This window comes from Pantherophis guttatus, chromosome 7 (genome assembly GCF_059756535.1).
Source record: "Pantherophis guttatus breed Tessera chromosome 7, ASM5975653v1, whole genome shotgun sequence".
NCBI lineage: Eukaryota > Metazoa > Chordata > Lepidosauria > Squamata > Colubridae > Pantherophis > Pantherophis guttatus.
In genome coordinates this window covers 11,859,379-11,884,243 of record NC_142069.1, presented here as the reverse complement: position 1 = coordinate 11,884,243, position 24,865 = coordinate 11,859,379, and the positions used below count along the sequence as shown (strand labels likewise).

General features: G+C 41.1%; 1 protein-coding gene across 50 annotated transcripts in view; it reads left to right on the top strand.

The window, feature by feature from the left end:
- The window catches only part of PLEKHA5 (pleckstrin homology domain containing A5), a 217,263-nt gene that overhangs the window by 187,394 nt on the left and 5,004 nt on the right, over nucleotides 1-24,865 (top strand). For 27 of the 50 annotated variants that reach the window (XM_087873042.1, XM_087873040.1, XM_087873038.1 and 24 more), the window contains 7 exons: nucleotides 6,091-6,192; nucleotides 10,894-11,008; nucleotides 11,233-11,276; nucleotides 13,893-14,013; nucleotides 21,532-21,647; nucleotides 22,542-22,751; nucleotides 24,388-24,546. In XM_087873042.1, the coding sequence (XP_087729168.1) occupies nucleotides 6,091-6,192; nucleotides 10,894-11,008; nucleotides 11,233-11,276; nucleotides 13,893-14,013; nucleotides 21,532-21,647; nucleotides 22,542-22,751; nucleotides 24,388-24,546 (867 nt within the window). Of the gene's footprint in view, nucleotides 1-6,090; nucleotides 6,193-10,893; nucleotides 11,009-11,232; nucleotides 11,277-12,896; nucleotides 13,086-13,892; nucleotides 14,014-21,531; nucleotides 21,648-22,541; nucleotides 22,752-24,387; nucleotides 24,547-24,865 lie in introns of all 50 variants that reach the window. The other 23 variants (XM_087873033.1, XM_087873025.1, XM_087873020.1 and 20 more) reach the window with 1 other exon arrangement.

Sequence of the window (24,865 nt, the reverse complement as noted above, 5' to 3'; positions counted from 1 at the left end):
AAGCCACTGAGTTCTAGTCCCTCTTCAGTGCAGAAATCCAAATTAGTGTTCTTGACAGTTAGCTGGAATAGCTAAAACCTACCATCTCATCTTTTCAACACCTCTGAAAGAACTGCAGTTTACCTTTAAAACAGGATAGATAAAAATTGATGTTTTTTTAAAAATAAATCAAAAAAATCAGATAATTTTTAAAAATTTAAACCGGATTTTTTTTTAATCAAATTTATTTTAATAAAATGCTTTTGGAGTAAAAATCTATCTAAAGATAGCTTTCTATTTAAGGTACATTAATAATTTAGTTTATTCAGCATGAAACACAGTTATGTAGCATGAGGCTGTATATTCTGCAATATTGGGACTCGGTGAGTCAACAGCGGGTCAGAGGAGGAGCCGCTGCGGGACGGAGATGACGGTTGCTCTTTAAAAATTATGATTTAAATCGAGTTGATTTAAATCAAGTTTTACTAGTGATTTAAATCATGATTTAAATCGTGATTTAAATTGACTTGATTTAAATCAAATCCACCCTGCTTTAAAATATCAAGGACCCTCAGTATATGGTAGATATATGTAGGAACAAATGTATCCTTTGCACATTTGCACTTTCCCTGCTTTACAGCTGAACCAGAAGGATTCTAGGTGGTTCAGTGGCTAAGACACTGAGCTTATCGATCAGAAAGGTCGGCAGTTTGGCGGTTCAAATCCCTAGTACAGGCCTCCTGCGTGAGCAGGGGGTTGGACTAGATGACCTCCAAGGTCCCTTCCAACTCTGTTACTGTTACCAATCTGTTACATGATTCCATCTACCCAGTAAGATCTGGTCAATTCTTAACAAGATTAGGACCCAATATGGCAGGTGCCCTAGTTTCCTCCATCAATGGAATTGTGGTGCTCCAAAGCCGACAGAGTGACATATTATGGAACAGGGTATAGTCATGTTGTGACTATATTTATATATTTACAGTCTACCTTTGGGTTTGTAAATAGAATAAATACTTTCATATTTGCTCATTGAGAATGTAATTGTGACATGCTTTTTGTGATGAGCCACAGTGGTGCGGTCGTTACAGTGCAGTACTGCAGGCTACTTCTGCTGCCTGCCTGCTGCTTGCAATTTGGCAGTTCAAATTTCACCCGGCTGAAGGTTGACTCGGCCTTCCATCCTTCCAAAGTGGGTAAAATGAGGACCCAGATTATTGGGGGCAATAAACTGACTCTGTAAACTGCTTAGAGCGGGCTGTAAAGCGGTATATAAATCTTAAGTGCTACTGCTATTGCTTTTTAACATTTTGCCATATGCTAAATAAAAAAATAACATTTGCACTAGCCCCCGTTTAGCATTAGCAGTACAATATCTGTAACAGTCGAAGAATATCTTGTAACAGTACAATATCTGTTAGAGTCGTACTGCAAAAGATTAGCCATCGCCTTGTTCTGTCATCTCTGTTTTGGGGAGAGAGGAGAAAACAGTAACTTCATTGAAGACAGTTTTCAGAAAAGGCAGGGTAAGGTTAGATAGCTAATGTGGATAATGAGGAGAGCAAAATAATTTAAGGAGGTTTACCCCCTGCTTTATTGTCTAAAGGAAGGCTTTGATCAGGTAGAGCCAGCCAAAATGTGGAACACATTAAGGCTAACAGGCATGCCGAGTGACTTGATTATTCTTCTGAGCAAAGTTCAGAATAAACAAGAAGCTACTGTAAGAACTGAATTTGAGGAAACAAAGAGATTCAGTGTAGGGAAGGGAGTGAAACAATAATGTGTTTTGTCATCATTTATGGTTAATTTACATGGCAAAAGTTTTAGAAAAATGGCAATATTGGAAGAGATTGCAGATGGAAACAAAATTGGAGGATGAAACACAAAGAATTAGAGCTATGCAGATGGCACCTTTTGTCCGCTGAAAGTAAAATATATACAAAATTTGGTGATTCCGGAGCAAAATGTTCTGGAGAACTATTGGATGTTTGTTCCCATCTCTCTCCAATTCCTCTCCCTGCCATCCCAGTTCATTTCTCAATCTTCGTGAGACCAATTTCTGAAATTCACCCGATGAAAGTGGCAACTTGCATCCAGACAGATGCCTGAAGAATGGCATCATTTGAATGATATTTGACAAGGTTCAGAGAGGGAAACAGAAGATTCCAGAACATTCTCCAGAACTTTCTCCAGAACATTCAGTTCCATAGGGAGAAATTTTCTGATAGTGAGAACAATCAACCAGTGGAATAGAAGTTGCCTTCTGAAGTTATGGGAGCTTCATCACTGGAGGCTTTCGACGGGAGATTGGACTGCCATTTGTCGGAAATGGTGTAGGGATTCCTGCTTGGGCAGGGGGTTGGATTAGATGACCTATAAAATCCCTTCCAACTCTATTAATCTGAATCTATTTAAGAATATCAAAGGCCTAGAGGCTAAAACCTGATGAACGGTTGCAGGAACTGGGCATGGCTAGTCTAGTGAAGAGAAGAACCGGGGAAACATGATAGCAATGTTTCAATATTTGAGGGGCTGCCACAGAGAAGAGGAAGTCAAACTATATGGACAAATCCTGACTTGTCCCTACAGATGACAATCTATAGCAATTCCAGGTGCATTACAATAATATTTCTAATCCAAGGGACCTGAAGGCCAGACAAGGAATGTTGGATGGAAACTGATCAAGGAGAGATTCAACCTGGAAATAAGGAGAAATTTTCTGACAGTGAGAACAATCAACCAATGGAACAGAAGTTGCTTCAGAACTGTGTGGGAGCTTTATCACTGGAAGCTTTCAAGAAGAGACAGGACAATCATCAGTCAAAAATGGTGTAGGGTCTCCTGCTTGGGCAGAGGGTTGGACTAGATGACCTACAAGGTCCCTTCCAACTCTGTTAATCTATTAATTTACGCCCATTTCTACAGTAGTTGCAGAAATGCTCGTTAGGAAAATAAAATGGAAAATGAAAAACCTGGATTAGTCTAAAATATTAAGATGAAGGTAATGCCACTTGTAAATTCACAATGATTGCCATGAAATGAGAATGGTAGTTATTTGTATTTTCTTAAACTCAAGAATGGAAAAAGAGCGATCACTTCTGGAAAAATAAAGAGATTAATCTTACTCAGGAAGGCAGTGACAAATGTAGACAAGTTCATGACATATGCACACTTCTATCATCATATAGATCAGAATAGTTAAAGCAGTGCTTTTCTCAGTGATAATAGATACTATGATTGATGGACATTAAGGAAAAACAAAAATAATTATTGACTTCGAATGATTGATTTAGAGGGAGGTATTAAGAATATAATGGACTTCAAGAAGAACCAAATAAGTCAGTCTTGGACAAGTCTTTGAGGCAATAATTAACAAGTAGAAGCTTATTATTTCTGCAGATGATATTTGTTGGGGATGCACTAGGAAAATGCAACCAAATGCATTGCACAGTTGAGGGGAGAAGATGGGAAGACAATGATTACAGTGGATAGATTGGATTAGAAATATTATTGTAATGCACCTGGAATTGCTATAGATTGTCATCTGTAGGGACAAGTCAGGATTTGTCCATATGGTCACTAGACATCAGCCCCAGCTCAGTGGTTCTAACTAATATAGCTATAAATCCACTAACAAATGAACTGTATCCAAGCAGCAAGTGAACAGACACTTTTTAGAAGAAGTATCCACATTGAAATTTTTTTAAGACTTATGCCATACTAAAGAACAGGGACTCATTACTCATGGCAAGTAATGAATGGGAGTGAAGAGACAGAATTGAGCAAAAGAAGCGTGCACCAACTCTTCTATTGGATCTCCTTCCATGAGTTCATTAAACTGATATTAAATACAACCCAAGAAATCCAAGAAACAAACCAAGTGACAATAGAGAAAGTCAACGGAGCACTTCCCTCTTCATCAGTAATATTGCAAGATCTTCAGTTTCTTTTTCCAATTAAAATATTAGTTTTGTTCGTTTGTTTTTCTGTTTTATATTTTACCGTTTACACTAAATAATATAAAAAAAATATTAGTTCCTAATAAATAAAGGAAACTGTGCAGACCTATTTCCCCTTGATGACTTGAGTTGTCAACCATCTGAAAAGATGACAGATCCTTCTCATATTTATCTTATAAAAATGTATATTAAATGATTTTTTTATTTATTTGTATCCCACCTTTATTACTTTTACAACTAACTCTAGGCATTGAATATATCCAATACTCCTTCCTACTTCTATTTTCCCCACAACAACAACTCTGTGAGGTGGGCTGGGCTGTGAGAGTATGACTGGCTCAAAGTCACTCAGCCTGCTCTCATTATTGTTGATCATTTTGAAAGTATCAATCTGTTTTGTGAGGGTTCTTTGCTTTTCAAGGATTGGACACATTACAGTGTAACCCTTCTGTATATACTACTTTATTGCAACACACACTTTCCCCAACAACAGATAATTGCTCCAGGTTAACTTCACCTTTCTAGGCCTTCAGAGTTGATATTGCCATGACTTCAATATTCAGTTCTTCCATACTCAGTCCAAACAAAAGTCACAAAGTCTCTAAAGTCACATGCAATTTTTGCTTCCTTCCAAAAGTTCTGGCACTAGTTAAGATGAGGTACTACCTCAATGAGGTTGCTTCTATTCTGGTTGCTGGTCAAGGTCAACCTCCAAACTCTGCTCTTAAGCAGAGCTGGTTTTGGACACTCCAGCTGAGCTCCAAAGCCAGGCTTCCACCAGAAATACCACCAGGATATGCTGCTTGTGTTTGTGGTCCTGGCAGTTGATTGATAGCTCTCTTGCCTTCTTGGAATAGCCACCAGTCTCCAGATCAAGGGTGAAATGCTACCGGTTTGCCCCGGTTCACACGAACCGGTAGTGGTAAAAACTACCAGTTCGGGTGAACCGGTAGTAAAAAAAAAACTACTGATTTGGGCGAACCGGTAGTTTAAAAAAGCTACCAGTTCATCTGAACCAGTATTTCCGACGATCAGCTGTGCCGCCCGGTTTATATTCTAAATCACGTGGCACAGCTGTTCCCCCTACCCACACTGTTCTACTTACCTAATGAAGTATTGTTTTTCCGCATGAAGCATGTGTTTGGTGTGTTGTGCATGCGCACACAGCGTGCTTTTTGCGCGTGCTGCACGCATACGCTACGCAGTGTGCTTTTTGCATGCGCTGCGCATGCACTGGCAGCAAACCAGTGGTGATCCACGGAGGATTTCACCACTGCTCCAGATGTTGCTTTCTGCTTCCCTGTCTGCTCAGCGTTTGCTCCTTTTCTTCTACGTATCCATCCATCCACACTTTGTCACAGTATTTGGTTTTGTAAGGAAAGGGCCTGGATGGAATCAAGCTACTTCTGGACTTTGACTGTCCCTGGAAATGCTAAGGTGTTGCTCAGTTAGCCAGACAGCTGAAAATGCCAACACGGATGCTTTTTAGTAAATCTGAATAGGGGAAATGATTATTTTCAGGGCAGCCTATTAATCTTCCACCTAAAGTGTCACTCACATACCACTTAAATGTGGCTTTTAACTTTCCTATTTTAGACCACTAGCGATGAAATTTCTAGCAATAGAAGGTGACTTAATTGTCAGTGTTAACTGAGTGTCGATAAATCAAGATGTTGCATTACTTCTTAACAGAGTATGGTCCTTGGATTTGTAAAGTATATACGCATCTTTGTGGCAAACCACCAAAATAGGATATAGATATTTTTATCTATCTATTTTCTTAATTTTCGTAGGTTTTATGTGTGTTTTTCTTTTAGCCAGGTTTTTCCTACGTAACCAAGATTTTTCTACAGCCCTAGCTCAGTGGAGTCACATCCACTCGATTCTGGGCTTTTTTCTTCTGGCAGCCAGCAGGCCCTATGCTGCCCTATGCTGCCTGGTGAGAGACTTATATAGATCTATTTCTGGCTCGTTAGCCATCACCAGTAAGCCACACCCACATCTCATGTATCCTCCCTGTAAAGGTACAATATCTATTTTCTTAACTTTTCGTAGGTTTTATGTGTTCTTTCTTTTAGCCAGGTTTTTCCTACGTAACCAAGATTTTTCTACAGCCATAGATTTTTATCTATGTACATACTTCTGTTTTCAGGAACTCGAGAGAGCTTGGAGAGAATACGACAAACTAGAATATGATGTGACAATCACAAAGAACCACATGCAGGAGCAGCTGGAACGGACAGGCGAGGTTCAGGTGTGACTGAAATATCAACTTTGTTCCATAGCTTTTTCTGGGTATGGGGGTTAATGATCTGTAGCTCCCTACATGGCCTGAAGCACCATCTTTTCCCAGTCAAATCTCCTCAGAGCAAGGAGGCAAGGGATGTTACAGGTCCCTTCTCCTACACAGGTCCACCTAATGGGGCCTTCTCTGTGGTAGCATCATACCTGTGGAAATAAGATTGGTCCCCACTTCTTTCAAAAGGCTCTGAAGATATGGTTTTGCCAGCAGGTCTGGAGACTCCAGAATGATATGGAGCCCATCAAGTGATTGTTGCAAAGTTGGGAGGGGGTGGGAGGTTTATTGGGTTTTCTATTGGGGATTTATTTCTGTAAGCCACCCAGAGTCACCATGAGAAAATATTAATTATGTAAATCACAAATACTGTTTTGGACTTAGCGGGTACGTGCTAGGTGTTTTTTTTGCAACATAACGGATTATGTTGCAGAAAAGGATAATAGAATGGCTGTTTAAACAGGCAGAGTGTTATTTTGAAAAAATGGCAGAAGGATTAATTAGAAAAGCTCTACCTGAGTGAATGGAATTAAAAATAGAAGAGGTTGAATGATATAGGGTAAAAATGACATGAGGGAATTCTGAAAGGGCTGCTCTAGAGATTTGCGTCAGAATGATAATACGTTGAAGAGTAGAATTGAAATTAATACGACAGATAATAGCATTCAAGAAATCATGAAAAGGAAATCATAGATGGCGTGAGAACGTTGGAAAAAATGGTATGGCTGAAATGATAATGAAATTGAAGAGATGTGAAAATACGTGCATGGTTTGCTTCTAGAGTAGTTGTGTGTCTTGTTTCAACATGTTATAAAGATTACAATTGGAGGGAAGCTGTCATTGTTCCTCTATACCAGGGCTGTCAAACTCACAGGTCGGATGCATCACACGCTGGCCACGCAAAGGGGGGGAAATCCCAATACGTCACGTGACAACGCCGTGACGATGCAAGTTTGACACCTCTGCTCTATACAAAGGAGGAAAGAACAAGAGTGAATGAAAAACTTGCAGAGGAATCAGTTTATTAAGCATTTGGCCAGAATATGTCGGCTGGCGACACCCAGGGGGAGGGCCTTCTCTGTGGGAGCCCCAGCCCTGTGGAATGAACTGCCCCCGGAAATACGTAAGATCTCCGACCTCCGGGTGTTTCGTTGCGCATTGAAGACCCTGTTGTTCCGCCAGGCCGGGCTATCAACATAATGATTTTAAATTGGGGTATTTTAAATTTTGGGGGTTTTAAACCGGCCAAATCTATTTAATTATTTTAAATTTTAATCATTGTTGTGTCTTGTGTTTTTAAATTGGCTGTACATCGCCCTGAGTCCTTCAGGAGAAGGGCGGTATAGAAATAAAATTATTATTATTATTATTAATACTTGATGGAAAGGCTACAGGTGGTGACAAAGAATAACATTAGGTAGTTTCTAAATATTGCTTTACGCTAGGTAGGGAGTGTGTAAACCTGATCTTTGCTTTTATTGAGAAATATCTCAGGTTGAGAAAGAATGCTTATTGTACATTCGTCGGTTTAGAAAATGTCTGTGTTAAAGTGAATTGTGGAATGTTTTGCCTAAGAATGAGGTTAAAGATTGGTTGCCGAGTTTATCAGCAGCATGTGGTGTAAGTAAAACAGGCATGAGAATAATTAGTTGTTTTTTTTAAATATTTCAAGACAGAGCAGGGATGTCCCTTTAGCTTAATGGCTAAATGAATAAAGTTTGTGATGATGGTAAAGCATATTGGTTGAGAATTGTAAACAGACTATAACTGTCTCGTTGGCTGAGAACATAATGATTTGCAGCATGCATCGAACAGTAGGGTGTAGTGAGGACTATTGATGTATAAATGTATTCTTTTTCAGAGACCATAATAATTGGCTTCAGAGGGAAAATGGTAGAAAGATTGCAAGTTATATATAAATGGTGAAAAACTAGAGCAAGTTGATGAATTCATTTATCTTGGTCAATAATTACTAAGGGCAGGTTCTCTATTTTTGCACAGTGTATATTCAGTTTTTGGTCAGTTGGGGGCACCGCATGACATGTTTTGTCCTGATTGGAATTCTTCAGGTGTAGGTAGCCAGATGTTCTCCTTTGGAATTCAAACATCTACCTGAAAATTAACTCACAGAGCTTCACATTTTAGATGCCTGCATATAGTGCATTGGGTTTAGAAGAATCCAGTAGCTTTTTAGCAGCTTAGCAGTTGCTATCAAGCTCTTCTGCTTAAACTCTCACAGAAGAGAGATAACAGGTGTTGCGTATTATATCATGCCCCATTTATGAGATTTTACATGACTTACCAAACTATGAGTTAATCAGTAAATGTGGATAAAGGCAAAGTATTTGAACCCCTTAGGACAGGGGTGTCAAGACCGTGGGCCGGATTCGTCACGCGCTGGCCACGCCCACTCCCATTTTAGTAAGGGGGGGGAAGTTGCGATATGTCACGTGACCAGGTGAGAACGCGAGTTTGACACCCCTTCTTCTTGTGCCATATCCATCATCAAATGTTGGCGATCCTATTTTTATCAACAGCCGCATGAAAAAGTGCTGTTGAGTTTTGTCCAAACCGGTCCCTTAGATTTTGAAGCCATGATGTTGACATCCCTACCTTAGGATAAATATCTAGTAATCTCCATCTGAAAAATTCTAATAAGGACAAAACCACTCATCCGGGGGGGGGCGGGGGGGGGGGCTTCCTGATGCTCAATGTAACTGAAAACACCACAAAGAATTTACACTATTAAAAAACAGAAATTCCACCATCACCAAGGTGGGTGTGGAAGTCCTGTATATAACATTATTACACATGGGGAAATTTTAAGAAGTAGAAATACTGGTAGAAAAGTAATGAATAAGGTCCCTGGTTCACACGGTTAGCAAGTTACAGAGAAATTTAATGGCATAGGCATATGATCTGTTTAGCTCCCACACAGATGGTGATCTGGAAATCTTTAAAATCCTGGCATAGAATAGTGCTTGAGCCCGTTGGTTGTATTTTATGTTATAGGGCTGTGATGGCGAACCTTTGGCACGTGTGCCAGAGGTGGCACGCAGAGCCCTCTCTTGCTGGCACACGCGCCGTGCCAGCAAGGTCAGATCTCCGTGGCTTTTCTTTCCTGAGCTTCTGTTTCCCTGCAAACGATGAAACAGAAGCTCACAAAAGAAAAAGATCTTACCTCTTGCTGCGCTGCCAGTGTTGGGATGCCCTGCCAACTAGCTGGTCCTCAGGTCTCTGCTGCACATGCGTACATGTCTGTGCATGCACATGTGCATGCTTGTTCACAGATGTGCACGCATGTCCACACATGTGTGCGCACGCCTTTTAGTTTGGGCATGCACACGTGCACAGTTTGGGCACTGTTATAAGGAGTGTGTTTGCCCAGGCTTCTGGGATTTTCTTCTATTGTTCCCTGAATTTTAATGTGAGCCATCCACAAACATTATGGAGCCCAATCACACAAATAATATATATTTTATATTTATATTTATATATATAATATAATATATATATATATATATTGTATGTGTGGTTTATTTATGTGATTGAATTTCAGAATGTATGGAGTTGACAAGGGCATTCTCTGGGCCCAGACACTACCCAGTTGGATCTTCTAAAAGATGTTTTATTGATGGTAGGTAACTTCTTGGACATGTGGTTATTTATTCATTCTCTTTCAGGAGAAGCAGTATTATTCAAAGTGCAGTAGAAATAGTAAGCCAAAGAAATTAAAGAGACAGACAGACAGACAGACAGACAGACGTCCAAGTAGTTACCTACCACCTATAAAACATGCTTTTAGAAGATCCAGTTGGATAGGGTCTGGGGCAGAGGTGGGTTTCAGCAGGCTCTGATCAGTTCTGGAGAACCGGTAGCGGAAATTTTGAGTAGTTTGGAGAACCGGTAGTAAAAATTCTGACTGGCCCCGCCCCCATCTATTCTCTGCCTCCTGAGTCCCAGCTGATGGGGAGGAAATGGGGATTTTGCAGTAACCTTCCCCTGGAGTGGGGAGGGAATGGAGATTTTACAGCAGAGGTCTTCAAACTTGGCAGCTTTAAAAACTTGTGGACAGCTATGTTGACTGGAGAATTCTGGGAGTTGAAGTCCACAAGTCTTAAAGCTGCCAAGTTTGGGGACCCCTGTTTTACAGTGTCCTTCCCCTGGAGTGTGGTAGGAATGGAGATTTTATCCTTCTCCTGCCATGCCCACCAAGCCACGCCCACCAAGCCATGCCACGGCCACAGAACTGATAGTAAAAAAAATTGAAACCCATCACTGGTCCTATTTTTTCCCCTCCTTCTTTCTGGCTCTTTGAATACTTATCCAGAGTCCCACTAGACAACAGAGCTCTGGGCCATTTCACCCGAGCTGCATCCCTTACCATTGCCTTTGCTGTGCACATCTCACACGTTGTGCACAATTCCAAGTAGGCAGAACTTGCTATGCCGTAATTACGTGTGCCTACTATTGCAGGCAGCAAATAACTATCTTGAGAGTTTGGTTATCTTGAGAGAAGCCAGCAGAATAGCCTTTTAATTAGGTCCAGGAAAATATCTGTGGATTCAGAACAGGACATAAAAGGGTGCATGATACTAGTTGAAAATAATTGGATGCATTAAAAGCACGGTGTCTCATCGCTAACTTTTATCTCTGCAGAGTGAGTCGGCTGGGATACAGCGTGCTCAGATTCAGAAAGAGCTTTGGCGAATTCAGGATGTAATGGAAGGTTTGAGCAAACATAAGCAGCAAAGAAACAGCACCACGGAGGCAGGTAAATTAGCATATTGACTTCCTGCAGAATCTATGGGAGTAGCAGAGAAGCCTGCACAATGAATAAATGCTGCACTTATTCTTCTTTGATGAAATGCAATTTTACTTCCAAAGACCAAAAAGGAAATAATGGAAACGCTAAATCACAGCAAATCTGTGCTACCGCAGCCATAATTTTTAACCATTATTTATGATAAGCTAACATTCTGCTTTGTTTTTAAATAGGTCTCATAGCATCAAAGACCTTTTCACCAAAATATAAAAATGAGGTATGTTTTTCTGCTTTTTTTTTTTTTGAAATTCTATAGAAGCTATTTAATTTCCAGACTTAAGCTCCTGCATCTCCATTGCCGTGTACATTTCATAAGTGTCAATAAGATATTTATTTATAGGTGGGGTGCATTTAAAGGTTAAGCGTTTAGATTACACTTATGAATATAAATTTGAATATTGATTTTATTTTTTTGGTCCCTCGTCACACACACACACATTTCAGACAAAAAGAAATATTGCTTTGCTTGTGTGCCTCATATAATTATGAGCTGAGCACTTGAAACAACAGTTTAATGAAATGTTTGAAGCCGAATGCAAGTGCTGTGTCTGGTATGAGTGAAATATCAGGAGAGAGTTGCTTTAAAAGTTAGTATCAATATATGAAGAAAACTGGACAGACTTTTAATATGGGAAAGCTATAAAATCTTCTCATGATTCCTTGGTGAATTTATTCACCCTTGGTGAATAAAGGTATATTTGAACATTGATGTGCATAGGGATATATCAGTGCATAAAATGAAGCAAAAATTGTAAATAAATTCAGAGGAAATAGAATTAATTCTTTATGTAAAAAGCTACAGGTAGTCCTCGACTTGCGACCACAACTGAACCCAAAATTTATGTTGCTAAGTGAGATATTTGTTGAGTGAACTTTGCTCCATTTTACAACCTTACCTGTCACATTTGCTAAGTGAATCATGGCAGTTGATAAGTTAAGAGCGTGGTTGTTCAATGAATCTGACTTCCTCATGGAGTTTGCTAGTCAGAAGGTCGCAAAAGGGGACCGTCATAAATATGAGTCAGTTGCCAAGTATCCAAATTTTGTTCACGTGACCAAGGGGAAACTACAATGGTCGTGAGAGTGAAAAATGGCCATAAATCACTTTTTTCAGTGCTGTGGTAACTTTGAACAGTCACTAACCAAACTGTTGTAAGTCGAGGACTACCTGTATTTGTGTCCTAAGTAAAGTTCTTTCCTTTGCTTGAGGGTGGTGGTGGAGAAAAACTAAGGCCTATTTTTAAACGGTACCCAGGTGTGTACAAATGAAAAGAAAAGAGAGTTGCATCCACCTTTGTGTATCTAACTGACGTAATTGGGGATTTTTCCCTCTGTCCTTCGTTGCGAGAGCAGCTTCCCTCTAATCCAGGGGTGTCAAACTCGATTTCATTGAGGGCCACATCAGGATTGTGATTGACCTGGGGGGGCGTGGCCAGGGGGGGCATGGCCAGCTCAATGTCACTCATATCAGGGGTGCCTGTGGGGGCCCGAGAGCTCTGCCAATGAAAATGGGCTCCCGAGCTCCGTTTTCGGCTGCGACGGCCTCCTGCAACCTCTGCCAGTGAAAATGGAGCTCGTGAGGACCACCCGCGGCCCTCCCGAGCTCCGTTTTAGCTGGCAGAGGCACTGAGGGCCAGTCATTCGCGGATTCCAGGGCGGCCCCGCAGGCAATATCTAAACACCCCGCGGGCCAGATCCGGCCCCCGGACCTTGAGTTTGACATCCCTGTTCTAACCCCAAACTATGTTGTAACTGCTGTGAAATATTTGAAAGAAGTTGTGTAAGTCTTGTGAGAGGTGAGCACATCTAAATCAGGTGACTGTTCTGCAATCTTTAGGAAGAGGAAGTAGTCCCACCTCGTCCTCCGCTCCCTCGGTCCTATGACTTTGCAGAGCAACTTCCCATAATCCCCCCTCTGCCCAGTGATAGCAGCTCCTTGCTCTGTTATAGCAGGGGCCCCGTCCATCTGCCTGAAGAGAGGAAGATTCATCAAGTTCAAGGCTACCAAAGAAATGGAGCTCACTGTGTAAGTGGCCACCATTGCCACGTCGTCCGCCCACTGAGCATCACATACCCTTCCCATCTCCTCTCCCGCACGGTTGCCGTTTTATTTGATGGTCATCCCACTCATTTTATGTTGCTTTCCCTTTCTCAGCTTCGTCTTTTTGTTTAATTTTTTTTTTCAAGGACATTATTCATGTTTGCCATTTGTGATTTTTGTTTTGGGGTGGGGTTTTTTCCCCTCCCTCCCCCAAACATTTTTGAATATAAATGTCTCCCTTGACTTGGATTGGTTGCATGTCCGTGTTAGGTTCAAACAAAATACAACTTGTCGTTTAAGACGGTTAGAACAAGATTTTTTTTGCGCTGTTCTATTGAGTATACAGTAAGTGTTGAAACATGCCATTTTTATCGGCATGTTCTTTTTATTATCATTTATTCAAAACCATTCATGCAGATCGTGTTTTCCAAAGTCAAAAAAAAAAGAAATAAAATCATGACAGAAAACTCCCTGCCAGAGGGAATGTATGATTTGCATTTGAATAAAAACGAAATTGGAGATGGAACACAGTTTTAAAAGACTTTAAATGATAAGGCAAGGAAAAGAAGGGGGAGAAAGGATGTTTTTTTGAGGTTCAAAAATGAAAAAAGAGAAAGATGTTTAGAAATTATTCCCTATGAAATTAGAACAATTCAACTTTTTCTGAACCGGAGCTTCAGATTTTGATACAAATTTTGTCATACATGACAGGAAATTCCTTTGCAATTAAGGTGCTGATACACCAAACCAGGAGAATGAATCTATGTTTGTGTCCTTCTGGTTCATTTCTAGGGTCCTGATTATCGGCTTTATAAAAGTGAACCTGAACTAACAACTGTAACAGAAGTTGATGAATCGAATGGAGAAGAAAAAGCAGACCCCGTTTCTGAGTCAGAAGCTTCTATGACTAAAGGTATTAATGAGACCCTGTGCTTTAAAATGGCTTCATTTTCATCTGCAGGCAATAGGGCAATTGTCAACTTGCAAAGCATTTCTGGCCTGCTCTCGAGTTGCCATAGGCAGGAGGGGGGAAAACTGACGGAGCAGCATGACAGGCACAACCAGAAGCGCATTCCACGCATACCTTTCTCAAGGCTGTATCCCAGGTTACTTGGAACAGCTGGAGGGGCATGATTTCTACAGCCCGCGAAAGTGCTCCATTGGAGAATGTGATTTATGACACACCCTGGGAGGATGGGGGAAACAGGGTCATAATTGGGCCGTAAATTACGTGGGGCAGAGCTGGCTTCACTTGGGTACAGTGCAGACATGTTGCTCCTAATAAATAACTGGATTGAAGCTTGGCTCGAGACTCATGATTTAATTCAGGCATCCGGAACCCTGACAGCAATAGCAATAGCTTTATTAGCAGGGTAACATTTTCTTATAAAATGAGTATGCGAAGATAAATTTAATTACGTGACTGGGAGGCATCAAGTCGGGCATAACTCAAACAATTCCTAGTTTTATAATATCGATAGTCCTCGACTTATGACCACAGTTGAGCCCAAACTTTCCATTGCTAAGCAAGGCAATTGTTAAATGAGTTTGTTCCCATTTTACGACCTTTCTTGCCACATTTGTTAAGTGAATCACTACCATAGTTAAGTTAGTAGCACGTTTATTCAGTGAATCTGGCTTTCTCTATTGACTTTGCTTGACAGAAGGCTGCAAAAGGAGATCACATGACCTTGGGACACTGCAACCATCATAACTACAATTCCAATTTCATTTTAGGCCAGGGTTCTCCAACCTCGGCAACTTTAAGACTTGTGGACTTCAACTCCCAGAATTCCTCAGCCAGCAAAGTCCACAAGTCTTAAAGTTGCCAGGGTTGGAGACCCCTGTTTTAGACTGTATTTTATTCCAATTTCATTTTAAATTGTATTTTATCCAGTTCCATTTTAAATTGCTTTTATCAAATTTTTAGTAATAATTTGTTACTGGAACTCTGTACTTTGATATGACCCAAGGGCTAATTAATAAAATGAAGGAATGAATGAATAAATACGAGCCAGTTGCCAAGCAGCCGAATTTTGATCAAGAGTTTTTACTGCTGTATATTTTAACCTTTCTCCCAATCTTGGCTGCTAACCCCTTTTTTTTTTTTTTTTTGCTTATGTTTTTTTCATTATTTCTCTTTTTGTAAGCTTGCAGATACTGAGGGCCTCATTTGCGCTCTCATAAAATGCCCAATTAGTGGCCTTATGTCAGCAACTCATATCTTCACTTGATATTATAAGGAGCAGTTCATTCAACTAGCAAATAATTAGTAAGTTGTATGAAGCAAAGGCATTTGGCGACTGTACCATTTATTAGCACTAGCACTAGCATTTAGACTTATATACAGCTCTACAGTGCTTTACAGCCCTCTCTAAGCGTTTTACAGAGTCAGCATATTGCCCCCAACAATTTGGGCCCTAGGAAGGATGGAAGGCTGAGTCAACCTTGAGCCTGTTGAGATTTGAACTGCCAAACTGCAGGCAGCCGGTAGGCAGCAGAAGTAGCATGCAGTACTGCACTCTAACCACTGTGCCACCATAGCTCATTAGGCTGTTCTCCCTGTGGAAATCCACTGATTGTTTTACTCCAGCTACAAGTAATCCTCGCCTTACAATCACAATTGAGATCAGAATTTCTGTTGCTAAGCAAGGCGGTTGTTAAGTGAGCCATACCCAATTATACAGCCTTCCCTAGAGATGGAACAGGTCACCTGCCTAAGTCCACCCAAGGCTTCCCCTACCCATTGAAATATCTCCTGCTCCCCACAATTCCTTTCCCCCACCACCCAACCTGCCACACCGGGTCACTTACTGTGCAAAGATCTAATAAGCAGTCTCCACCAGCCTCTCAGCCGCATGTGCCCTTCTGCAGTGCCATTTAGGCCTGCGCAGGCCTTGCCCGACAAGTTGCATGTCACTGCGTTATTTTATTTACCAGCTGAGCTCATTATTTCTGGACTGTCAGACTCTCCGTAGCTTTGCCAACTTCTTATCAGTAAGCTACGTGTTTCCGCATCCACCCACATTCCTTCACTTGCTCTCACACTCTTCCTTTGTTCTCTTTCCAGAAAGGTCCGGCTAAGAGATAGCCGGCCCGAATTACTTTCAAAAATGTAACAATTAACTTTTCTTAGTTAGTGAGGTGTTTTATTTTCTTTATAACAAATAAATGAGTTTTATTAGAAACCTTTCTCGCGTTTCTTTTCAGAATAGTGCAACTTGGAATAAGCCTCGATTCATCTCCTCTAAACCAGGGTAATTAGTTCCAGAGCCAAACATGGGATTAATAAATGCCCTGACATTGCATGCCGAAATGGAGGTCCGGAGGGACAGATCTACCTCTCCAGAGCTCCATTTCGGCCTGCAACATGCCAGGCTAGGCCTCTGGAGGCCGAAAGGCGCATCGGAGGGGTGGATCCGCCCCTTGGAAGCACTTCTTCGGCTGGCAACGTTCAGGACACCTGGGTCCAATGCCTGATGCGCGGATGCGCAGAAGAGAGGAGAACAGTGGAAATCTGTGGGCCGATCCTTGGGACGGAAGAGCCACCACTGCTAGCGAAGCCCCACCCTAGCTCTGGGGATAAAAGGCAGGGGGCGGAGATGAATAGATGTGGCAGACAACTATTCATCTCACTGCTGAACAGACTTGTTAGCCAGCATTGAGAGAGAATTTTTTTGCCGGGGCTGCTGGCGCTCCTAATAAAAGAATCATTGATTTAACTACAGAGGGTTTGTCTGTACAGCTACAGAGGGGAGCTGGGTCAAAACAAAAACGTTGAAAAAGTAGTTGAAGAACATGAAGGCTACAATGTCCTATCTCAGAACAGGAATTACATTGAATATGATTTTACTGTGAGAAGGGATGATGTGTGTACTTAAAAAAAACATCCTTTTCATATTTTTGGTGATATTCTGAAAACACCAATACTACAGCTCTCTATTTAGATATGGACAGATACGTAACAGCTTCTTTCAACCATCTAATAAACCCATCAGTGACCCCAGTAAGATGACTGTCCTTGCCTCCATTAATAGTAAAGAAAATAGTGAGCTAAATTTAAGACTCTGTATAAATCTTCATTTAGTTTGAGCGATTTAAGTGTCCTTAGGTGAGGAACGTTAATTTGTGCGTGCATCTGCATTCATCGTAGCAATATCGATCAACAGATTATGCCCGTGCATTTTATCAGGGCTTTGTCCCCGAGACTTGCAAGATAATCAATGTTAATTGTTTAATGTTTATTTCCAGACCACAGCGGTCTTTTCCCATAGTGAAGAAAACATCAATATCAAAGAGCAAGCGAAGAGCAAAATAGCCTGAAAAATTGTTTTTATCCTGTCAATTTTTTTAAGTTAAGGAATTGAGCCTTAGCAGTTAAAAAAAAAGAAAGAAAGAAAGAAAACAAGGCATGTATAGATCTTCCTGATTGGTAAATTGTCTTTTATTGGCTAGTACAGGCAGTTCTTGTTTTACAACCGTTTGTTTAATGACTGTTCAAAGTTACAACTGCAATGGGAAAAAAATAATTTATGACCAGTTTTTACACTTCCTCATCAGCCACCTCCAGACCTGGGGGCTGTTGACTCTCCATCTGAGGGTTGACAGACTGTTGTAGAATCCCCATTGCCATGTGATCAAAATTTGGGCATTTAACAACTGACATGGGCTCATGTCAGTTGTTAAATCATGTAATCGCCGTTTTTAACCTTCCCAGCTCACTTTTGACAAGCGGGGGGGGCAGGGAGTTAGATTTACATGATTCACTTAACAGTTGCAATGATTCAGTTAACAACTGTGGCAAAAGAATGTTGTAAAATGAGGCAGGCCTCACTTAACAACTATCTTGCTAAACAAAGGAAATTTTGAACTCAATTGTGGTCATATGTCAAGGACTACTTCTAATAGTTTCATATTTTCATTTCTATACAGGTAGTCCTTGACTTACAACCACAGTGGAGCCCAAAATTTGTGTTTGTTAAGTGAGACATTTGTTAAGTGAGCCTTGCCCCATTTTACGACCTTTCTTGCCGCTGTTGTTAAGTGAATCACTGCAGTTGTTAAGTTAGTAACATGGTTGTTAAGTGAATCTGGTTTCCCCATTGACTCTGCTTGTCAGATAGTTGCAAAAGGTGATCACATGACCTTGGGAAACAGCAACCGTCATAAATATGAAGCAGTTGCTTAGCATGTAAATTTTGATCACATGATTATAGGGATGCTACAAAGGTCGTAACTATGAAAAATGGTCATAAGTCACTTTTTTTCAGTGCCGTTGTAACTTTGAATGGTTACTAAATGAACTTTTGTAAGTCGAGGATTATCTGTACATAAAACATTGTTATAATAATACACATAATGCATCTGTATACCTAATACACTTACTCAGGAAGGCGTGTAGAGTAAAAACGGAATCAAATCTGTTTTAAGGATTCGTCTTTAAATGCTTAACTGTCTGCACTTCTATAAACAGCGGGAGGAAAGATCTGAGCTTTTTGTGGGTTGTTTCTATGTAAATAGCTTGTGGTTGCATATTAAGATCTTTAAGTCCCGTTGTTAACAGATGGAGAACTTATAACCATCTAGAAATAGCTGAGCTATAACATGTAATTTAATGGTATTTGGAAGGCCTTTAGTTCGCGATTCCTGCTGGGATGCCAGAAGAGGGCTTTGCGCTATTATGTTACTTATTCCAGGAAATAGCCATTTCCAAATCACTAATTTGGAGGGGGGGAAATTAGCACAGTACTTCCAAGTGGTATGAGATGACTTAACTAGGTTTCCTGACTTTAGATCATGGTCACTATATATTATTATAGAGCATAAAGCCTGCAGAAAATGTTAAGGCCAGTGGGGCTGTGATGCAGTGAGGATTTATATATTATGGAGAACGTTATGCGCGCACCGGGAAGCTAAGCTTCCGGTGTCCAGGGCACACATCCGCACCGGCCAGCTGGTCTTCATGCGTGCCAGAAACCAGAACACCAGGTGACCGGCACACATGTACATGCGGGAAACTGGAAACTCAGCTCTGGGGAACTGCTCTTACGGTTTCTGGCACTCCCGCATGTGCACGTCGGGGAGCTGCTCTTACGGTTCCAGTACTCCCGCCCATGCGCTCCCGTTTCGGCACTCACATGACACTGTCCTGTGACGTGTACTATAGAAACCGCATGTTCTTTTATACTGCCAATTCTATAGGGACATTCACCGCTAACTAATTATCTTTTTTTATCGGATAATTGTTACGTGCATTATTTGTTATATAACCAAGTTTGCTACATTATAGATAAGCTTCACCTACATGTGGTTGTTGATGTTAATGGTTGACTTTGCTTTATTTGTTTTACTGAATGTGTTTGTTTGTTTGTTTGTTTTTTGTTGGTCAATGAGCAAAATAAAGTTTCTGTCTGTCTGGTAATAATGTGATTCGGTCTGGACGTAGTGCCAAAAATTGCATTTTTCTTCTTCTTCTTTGAAACATTGTGATTGCGCTAGGCAATCATTTCTCCTTTAATAAGAGTTCCTTTGAATTTCCCTTGCCTGCCAACTTTAACGCAATGGCACTCTCTTGTAGCAAGCACGCCAATTAATTTCGAAAATGCAGGTCTATAAACTTTAAAAGAAATTGTTGGCACTAGTGAGGAGAAAGCATTTCATTGCATTTAAAAGCCTCTTAAACTGGGACTTTACTATTGCCTTGCCAATGGTCTCCGAAGGCCAGTTGATGCTGGTTGTTTGCATAAGTGGAATGAATTAGCTAGAGACACTTTGAACAGCGTAATTTCAGTAGTCCAGGTCTCTTGGCAAAACAGTTTCTACGTTTACATAAGCAATGATAGAACTTCCTTTCAGAAAGAGTTGCTTGCAAAAGTGTGAATATAGGGAGAAAACGAAAGAGGGAATGTTTAGTCTCATGCCGTGTTTTTATTTATTTATTTATTTATTATTTATTATTCGAATTTCTATACCGCCCTTCTCCTTTCGGACTCAGGGCAGTGAACAGCCAAAATAAAAACATTTATACATAAAGTACGATTAAAAATAGATTTAAAATAATTAAATTTGGCCCATAGTTTAAAATTTATCAATTTAAAATCCATATCAAAATTTAAAACCAACCATAAAATCATAAAATTCAGAGAGACCGGCTAACTGAAAGAGATGAGTTTCAGATTGGTTTGTTTCTTTAATTTAGAGATGGGAGGGGAAAAGCAAAACCATTGCTAGTGAAAATTGCTATATGGTTACCGCATCCTTTTTCTGTTAAGGCAAGGTGTTTGATTGAATAATTGGTAGGCTTTATTTTAAGACTGTGACTGGGATCCAAAGAATTATGCAGTTTTCTAAGTGATTTAGGTCTACGTCCAACTGGATGTGGATGTAGGTGGCTCTCGTTAATAAAATGCTTCTCCTAAAAATTGCAGAGGGTGAGAAGATGGTGTTCAGGAAAGAGGGTTGTACCTACTTTTTAAACAGCCAGATGTGGTTGCTAAATGTACCCTGTGCATCCCAAAATGGTAATACCTACAATTTGTCATAACACACTGGGGGTCAATTGGCCCAGGAACCCTGCATCTTGATTAGCTCCAGTTTTATTCTATATTTCTCTGATTTCAGTCTAATGATATCATATTTGAGTACAGTGCAACCTGTAGGTGAAAAGCAGGCAGAATCTGGGGGCAGAATCAAGAGAGCAATCAGCCTGGAGTCATTACATTCCCACAAACATCTAAGTCCAACTCCTCTTGAGTTCCGTTGACTCTTATCTAGCACCAATTTAGTGCTGCCCATTAATTGACTAGGTTTTTTTGTGTAAAGGTATGAGCGATAAATAATCTTAATTGGAACTTAATGCCTGGTCCCAGTTCTTCGCACCTTACACAGCCTTCTACAATCAGAAATTGCCTGGGTGCCCTGGAGTAGAACTCCCAACCATGCTGGTTAAAGGCAAGTTGGAAGTTCTGAAAGTCTATTCCTGTATATTGGGCAGAAAACAACTTGAGGCAGTGGTGGGATTCAAATAATTTAACGACCGGTTCTCTGCCCTAATGCTAGCTAGGTGGGCATTCCCTGCAGCCTCCTGGGAGCGAAAATGGGCCGTGAGGACTCCTGGAAGGGGAGGGGAGGGGTCAGCCTCCGCATGCCCCGTTTTGGGCCTAGTAGGCCTCCCTGCACTTACCTGAGAGCCAAAATGGGGCGCGTCGAGACTCCTAGAAGGGGAGGGCAGGGGCCAGCCAGCAATTTAACTACCGGTTCGCCTGAACCGGCTGAATCCCACCAATGGCTTGAGGGAATCTAAGGTGATTGTATTGCAAAATCCTGTTATATTAAATCTGGAAATGTATCAGATTAACAAGCTTCTCACCGGAACAAAGCCTAGTTCTGACATTGTGGCATACTTTAAATGCCTTTCTCTTGTTTTTTATAGGATCACATTTTCCCATTGGAGTTGTGCCACCCAGAACAAAATCACCAACCCCAGAATCTTCAACGATCGCTTCTTACGTGACTTTAAGGAAAACAAAGAAGATAGACCTAAGAACGGTATTTAAAAGAAATAAGATTGTGTTCTTGGCTTCCTCTAATGCTCTCATCAGTATGGCATCTCAGCTAGTAACATGGCAGCAATAAGGATGTAAGGGGTAGAAGGAATAACCTTGAGAAACAATTGCAACCTCTGTGTGGTTTCTGTTTCCTGGATCTATCTTCATCACACAGGATTTGACAACATAGACATCTAATGCAGCCTTTGATTAGAATCTCCACTGATAAACTGGTGAGAAAATGGGCAGAGAAAAATTACAATGCTTATCACTTTATCAGAGCAGCCCATTTTCTGTGGCCAACTGACAATTGGTGGCAGACTCATTTAGGCATTATGAGCCACAGTGGCACAGTGGTTAGAGTGCAGTACTGCAGGCTACTTCTGCTGATCACCGGCTGCCAGCAGTTTGGCAGTTCGAATCTCACCAGGCTCAAGGTTGACTCAGCCTTCCATCCTTCCAAGGTGGGTAAAATGAGGACCCAGATTGTTGCGGGCAATAGGCTGACTCTGTAAACCACTTAGAGAGGGCTGGAAAGCACTGGAAAGCAGTATATAAGTCTAAGTGCTATTGCTATTATTACAGTGCTGAAAATTCATCCACTGATATTCTAGATCAGGGGTCTGATCTAGCAAGCTAGCTGAGGAATTCTGGGAGTTGAAGTCCACAAGTCTTAAAGTTGCCAAGGTTGGAGACCCCTGACCTAGATGATGTGTGCGTGCAGAGAGTTTCTTACGAGCAATATATTAGGAACCTGAAACTTTTGATGGTTCAATGGTTTATGTAGGATTTGAAGTAGCCTTGCCACAGAAGGACGTGGCATCCGTGGCAAAACGGTATCCTTTGAGGAAATACTTTTACTACCCTCCCTTTTTCTTTCTTTCTTTCTTTCAAGGAAAGGCCGAGAAGCGCAGTGGAGCAGTTATGCTTGGCGGAAACTACTCGCCCACGAATGACGTTGGAGGAACAGATGGAAAGAATAAGGAGGCACCAACAGGCCTGCTTGCGTGAGAAAAAGAAAGGGCTGAATCTTATTGGCATTTCAGATCTGTCCCCTTCACAAAGCCCAGCCCCCGTCAGAGAAAACCCTTTTAAATTATTGCAGGTAGGCCCTGAGTCCAAAGTTCTGTTGGTATTATAATCTCAGGGACTTCGGTTCTTTCCAAGTGTTACCATGGAGATAGAATTTGATTTTGATCTTGGTGGATTTCAAGCAGCTAAGCAATTGGAGGCCTTATTGGTTCTTGGGTGGGGCCACCAGCCAATGAAAAAGGGCAGCACCAATCCAATTCTGCATCATGGTTGGGAAGACAATATGGCCATGGCCATGAAGCCATCAAGACGTTCAACCCAGAGGAGTTTTGACCTTTTATTTCTTACAGTAAGAGGAGGTGTTGTTTGTGGGCTTCTTGGTGCTCTCTGAGTTTGGTTGTTTGCTTGCAGAGCTATCCAACTAGGTATAATACCCTCAGCACACTGATGAAGCTTCCCAGTTAGGTAATGAAACATCTGGAAGCAAACAATCAAATTTAGAAAAGTATCAAGAGTCCTATAGTTCAACCCTGAGCTACAGAGACCCTCTTCTATTGAAAATGTTGTTTATCTGACAGTTGTTCTGTCCCTGTACCCCACACGCACCCCCACAGACGGCCCGGAGTTAATAAGCCACACGACAAAACTCTTTGAAGATAAAGCTGGCAGCAACCCAGTGGCTAGCTGCCAATTCAGACTTTACTCACACAAAACAAAGATTAGACTGCCAGCATTCCGATAAAACAGGCAGAGTGTCAACAATACAAGGATTAATCCAAATGCAGTCCGATAAAGCAGGCAAAGTCCAATAACACAGAGATCATGGAATATTTCCAGTTTTTGCTCGTCACAAACTGAACTGGCCACCACACCCACATTTATACCCTGTGGGGTGTGGTCCAGTGACTCAGCTAATCTCTGGCACGCCTTCCCTTCTGCTGTGCACGCTTCTCCCTGCGCCTCTGTCGCGGGTCCAGCCAGCACTTCTCTTCCTCGTCGCTGTCCACCTGTGGCTGTGGGGACGTGCTTGGCTCTGAGCCTATTGTTTGGCCTTCGGTGTCCTCCGGAGGCATTGCCAGAGAGGAGGGTCCTGGAGAGGGAGGCCTTGCCAACTCCTCTCCCTCACTCTCAGAGTCTGCATCTGTCGATAGCCCAGGCTCAGGCAATGGAGCCACAACAACAATGTTAGATAAAGTTAGTGGAGTTTTGCTTCCAGTTAATGACAAGGAAAACTCTAGAGTTGAGAAGAAGCAGAAAGTGTAACATGCATGACATTTCGGCTTTCCAATCAGGAACTCCCAGTCAAGGAGGTTTATGAGTCTTGAAAGTTCAAGACATCTGCAAGCTATCATTTTTAGAGAAGGTTAATTTGGAGCACTCTTCCTCCTCCTGATTTACACCTTTCTACTTCTTTGATTTCTGAAAGGCCATGAGAATATTTTATAGTGCTGTTGTCAGAGTGGAAAATTAAGGGGCATCCAAATATTCTTTTACCCAGATATTGAAAAAAGTTGTACTTGTTTCCTGCAAAGATACTATTGCATATTTCCATGTTGCGGTTTTATATTTGTGATGATATGAACCAAAGGAACCTCACATAACATGCATGTTTCCCTTGGTTGTTTATTCTGTAACTACCATTTCTATCTTTAACAGGAGTGTCACTTATTTAATTAATTCCAATATATATATATATATTTTTTCCACAGAGCCCAAGGAAAGAAGACTTTGTATGCAATCCCAAGGAAGTAGAATATAGCATTAGAATGAGTGACATAAGCCAAAGCCATCCAAATGATGTAGAAGACACACCTTGGTTGAAAGAAAATGATTGCGCCAATGAACACAACCCTACTTTTATTACACAGGTACTGTTTCCTTCCATCTACGTAGTGCGTATACATGAATAAAGAGGTACCTTGTTAAGACTCTTGGTTATAATTTCGGTACTTTTTAATAAATTTCTATTATTAGTGTGTTCTTTCTATTTTAATGGTTTTAGAAATACTCTGCAGATTTTTGTCTGTTCAAAATTGGATGCCTGTTAGGAAAACAAATCACATAGTAACAATAGGAGCCACTTTGGTCTAATGATTAAGGCACCAGGCTAGAAAGCAGAAGACAGTGAGTTCAAGTCCCACTTTAGCCATGAAAGCCAATAATCAATTTCATAGATTGTTGCTCTAT